This window comes from Asparagus officinalis, chromosome 6 (assembly GCF_001876935.1).
Source record: "Asparagus officinalis chromosome 6, Aspof.V1, whole genome shotgun sequence".
NCBI classification, from domain to species: domain Eukaryota; kingdom Viridiplantae; phylum Streptophyta; class Magnoliopsida; order Asparagales; family Asparagaceae; genus Asparagus; species Asparagus officinalis.
Window position 1 is genome coordinate 2881844 of NC_033799.1, and position 4685 is coordinate 2886528.

General features: G+C 33.9%; 1 protein-coding gene across 1 annotated transcript in view; it reads right to left on the reverse strand.

The window, feature by feature from the left end:
• The window catches only part of LOC109844735, a 7749-nt gene extending 7517 nt beyond the window's left edge, over positions 1-232 (reverse strand). Inside the window, exon 1 of the mRNA XM_020413848.1 lies at positions 40-232. Within this exon, the coding sequence (XP_020269437.1) occupies positions 40-232 (193 nt within the window). The remainder of the gene's footprint in view (positions 1-39) is intronic.

Below are 4685 nucleotides of genomic sequence, written 5' to 3' on the forward strand. Positions count from 1 at the left end.
GACGAGGCTCTTCGAGATCGTCGCAGTCTAGAGATTCGCCTGATTCGAGATCGAGGCCAAGACAGAATGAGGGAGGCGGTGGGTTCCGCCCCGACTGATTTAGGGTTTCTTGCTGCTGGTTTGATTCCTGGATTGGCGGATTGAGGATAGAGGGGTCTCCTTCTTCTTCTCCAAGATCGAGATCGAGATCGAGGCCGAGGGAGAAGGAGGGAGCTGAGAAATCCGCCGCCATTACATGAGACAGAGAGAGAGGAAGAAAAGGGGGGGCCTTTTACGAGAGAGGAATAGGAAAAAGGAGGGATTTTTGAAGGGGGGAAATTGAAATTTCGGCGATTTTGCGCCAAGGAGGAGACGGGGATGGAATCAAAATGCTTCACAGTGGTCTGGACCTGGAAAAATATGATTTAACCCTCTCAATTTTTTAAGTTTTATATTATTAGTCCTTTACCATTGCCATAACTTGCTCTTAGTCCCTCAAATCATTCGTATTGCTACTAGGTTCCTCAAAACGTAAAGGGTACAAATTGGTCCATCCTTTAAATTTTCAGTAAATTTGTTTGTCATGACTCCAATTTCCGGATCTTGATGGAAGGAGCTGGATTAACTTGTTAACGAAAATATTCAAACAATATACATTTATCAAATAACTATCAAATTTATCTTATTATCAAATTTGATAAACAATTATTTTTTATAATCCAAATTAAAGTTAATATTACTCCCAGACATTGAAACGCACATATATTTCTCTACTCGAAAATGAAATCCAGCCTAAAGGAGAAAATCTTATCATGACATAATCTTCAAAGTTTAACTCATTTTAATATTTATTTATCAAATAGCAATTTGCAATTTATTCCTTGCTCCCTCCTATGGAGTTGGAAACCACCAACTCCAACTGATCCCGAGTCTCCAGAAAAAGGTGAATAATACATAATGAGTTCACAACTCAACAAAAACTTAAATATTTTGACTTGATAATCAAAACATTAAAATCATAGAAAAGCATCAACTAACACAAAAACTTGATACAATTTTTTAAAGAAATAGAATTCATGAAATAAAAAATAAGTAGGTTACATCTCAACGCGGTCAACACTTCATACTCCTATTGAACAACTACTAAGCCTATGGTTTTGGGGAAATCAGAGTTCAAATTTAGGTAGACTCATAGCGCTGATGAAAATCACAGTGGCAAATTAAGCCTTGTTTAAATGACTTACTTACCTCCAACATATAATGATATATCGATTTTGAGATGCGTATGCTTTTAAAAAATAAACAAAATTCATATAATCAAATATTTTATAAAGAAACACCAAAGTCTAAGCAATAGTAAAATCAATGTATTAATCAGGAATAAAAACTCGTTTCAAAAATGTATTAAACACGAATTAATATATTCCAATCCAAATATATCTATCGCATTCATCACTAATAGAAAATTGGGGATTATATATTATATTATTAGTCATAGTTTGGTTAGTTCTTAACCCCGTACGAATGATTACTAAAGATAAGAGAAAAGACCGTCGAAGAAGATGAAAAATGAGTTTGGGGAATTATTTTTTTACCATTATAGATGATAAAGGATTATGCTTCGGATTTTAGTTTGCATGTTTTGGGCTTGTACCCTTTGAAGAAATGGTTTGTTAAATAAATATAATAGTTGAGGAGTATAACTGGAACTTCTGAGCAAATAGTTAAATTTGGAGTAATTTTCCCCTCAGATTTAAAGCGGCCAAATTGAATGTCACCTTACGGTTTTAGGGGCTAATATCAAATTACAGACGATTTGAGGGAACATTGCCTAAAAACCCATAATTTCGGTTTTATGTGAAGCTCCCAAAGTATTGGGTTTTTAAAAAAAATATATACCCAATTCGAAACTTCTGAATATCAAAATTATAAACCGGAAACTTTTTATAAATTGCTTTCTATAGAACAGTGTATCAGTGCAAATGGGAAACGTTTATGCGCTTCACAAATTTCTGTTATAATTGCGCTGATTTAGTATTTTGTTATTTTGCAGTTATATTTTTAATTAATCCATCGCGTTGAGTTAATTTTACTTGCATAAATTTGATCCAACATTCTCTAAGATGTTGGATTCTTATCAATGACAAATTGTTTAGGATGCAGCTAATATTAATGTGAAAAGTAATTGTCTTAATGACCGCATAAATATGTGCAGTGTTCCCGTACACTAAAGAAAATATCCGTGCTGATCAATAATTAATTCACGGATCAATTTGTTGTTTTTCCATCTAAAATGCCCATATCCTTCAATGCTACGGTGGTACCACTACAGTAATGTTTTGAACGCTACAGCCTCGCCTGAGCTACAGTAATACTACTACGGTAATGTTTTGAACGCTTCAGTCCCGCTTGTGCTACAGTGATACTACTACGATAATTTGCTGTAGCATGAATGGTGAACCTTGGATCTTTCTGTTTGTGCAACAGTAGCAAAAAATACTATAATATTTACTGTAGCATGAATAGTAAATATTGAATCCTCAAGTTACAGAGGAATAGATGGTGGCTTTCAATCTTTGGGTTTGAGACCAGAATTAAAGAGTCTTAAAAGACGGTGTGATATTTTAATTATAATCGCAACTTGCGGCTTTTTTTTAAAAAAAAAATTATTGCATGATGATGAACAAAGTGTGATGTTATGAGCTAATAAAAGCGGTAGCTTAAGCTAGGACAGATTGGTAGTAATACTGGTACGGTGACCCACAAGGTCATGCAAATTTAAATTTGGATCTAAAACATGCTTAGTCCTAATCTTTTGGCTGTATGTTTATTATAGTTTAATCCTGCATTTTTTTTTTGCGACAATCATAATCGATCTCATTTTCTCTGTCTGTACATTGCTACATATATACTTTTCTTCTTCATTTCTATTTACATAAAATTAAAGATGATAGCATAAGCATGTGCTTATATTTTAATCCCATATCTTAAATTTTGTGACGATTTCAATTTCATTTCCTCGATCTGTTCATGCATTCTTATATACTATCCAACAAAATCAAGTATTTTCATAATGCATGTAGGTACATATTTTACGTTTCAATTACCTGCTTCTCAAAATTAACGAAGGATTATGATTTGTAATCACCAATTAATTCCTTTTATCGAAGAGAATTTTATGAAGTCCCGGAGATTACCCGTTCCTAGTTTATGGGCCCAAAATTTTGAAGAGATGTTGACCAGCAAGTGGATCCCATGGCCGTACGCAACATATGTCATAATATAAATTTATTATATATTATATTGTGTACACACGTGCAAAATAATGGTCCTTGTGTACGTGTACTTTTATTGAAGGAGAATTACCTAGTTCGACCGCTGTGCTCGTGATCTATTTGTTCCTTGTACGGCAACCAGAGAACGATTTGTATGAAAGAGTCATCCCTGATATTATCACAAAATTTAGGAGATTGTACAATTCTATTATCAATAAGAGCTGACGTTATTTGATATAGAGTGACGCTACAGACACACCCTCGGTCACACGACCGGCCACACCCCCTCTCTTGCTATAGTGCAGGGACCCCACTTGAGATTTTTAAAAAAATCTCAAGTGGGCCCCTGCACTATAGCAAGAGAGGGGGTGTGACCGGTCGTGTGACTGAGGGTGTGCATGTATCATTTCTTTTTGATATATGTGTTACGAGTATCTCACGTTGCCCATTAGCTCAATTTATTTTTGGTGGGGGCAAAGATGTGGGATGAGATTTTGTTCCACAATGAAAAAAAAAAAGTTAGACAAAACATATATATACGCATAAATAAATTCATGTTTATTTGATCAAAAAACAAATATACGTCAATATATGACTAAGTATGTTTGCGCTCATGATTCAGTTAAAAGCTGATACTTTGCCAGGACTTTTGGTCATCTAAACACACTGTGAGACAATAATATTGAAAATTTATGTTCTAAATGAAAATTCAGTTGTGCTATAATCATCTTTTGAGATCTATATATGATAGTCTTTTTTTATCTTTTGATCTTATTGTAAATTTTTTGACCAATGATTAATGAATATCAATATTTCACAATAAATTAATTAAAGTAACATTGCAATCGATTAATGAATATCAATTTTTTTGATCTTAATGAATATCAATATCCCGTAATTCAATTTTCCATCCTTAATTAGTTTCTCCAGTCCGTTTTAGGAGGATTTGAGATATAAATAATTAGTGTTTGTATTATGCAGGATACATTAGGTGCATGCATGATTAATGTTTTATATTAATTTAAATAACATTGCAATTGACTAATTAATTATTATATGCCATTAATTGTTTGGAAGCAAAAAGGCCAGGTTGTGTGTGAATTCTCACATAACATACACGTCACCTGTCAACACAAGAATGAAAAGTGCGTACAGTACTGTAATATTTTCTATTTTAGATTAAAAGACAAAAGAACATGTAGATATATCAAACTTATGATAAACATCAAAAATTAGAAAATTAATATCGCAGTGGACTTCCGACCGAGCCATCTGAGTGGACAACGATGGAGGGGTCGGACTTTGGCCCGGCCCAGCCAAAGACTAACTCTCCCATCGATCCGTGCTCAGTTCTGCATTTTACTGATTTCTGCGACAGGTTGCACTGATTTAGGGTTTTGTTATATATTATGCAGTGATTATTTTGTTGCT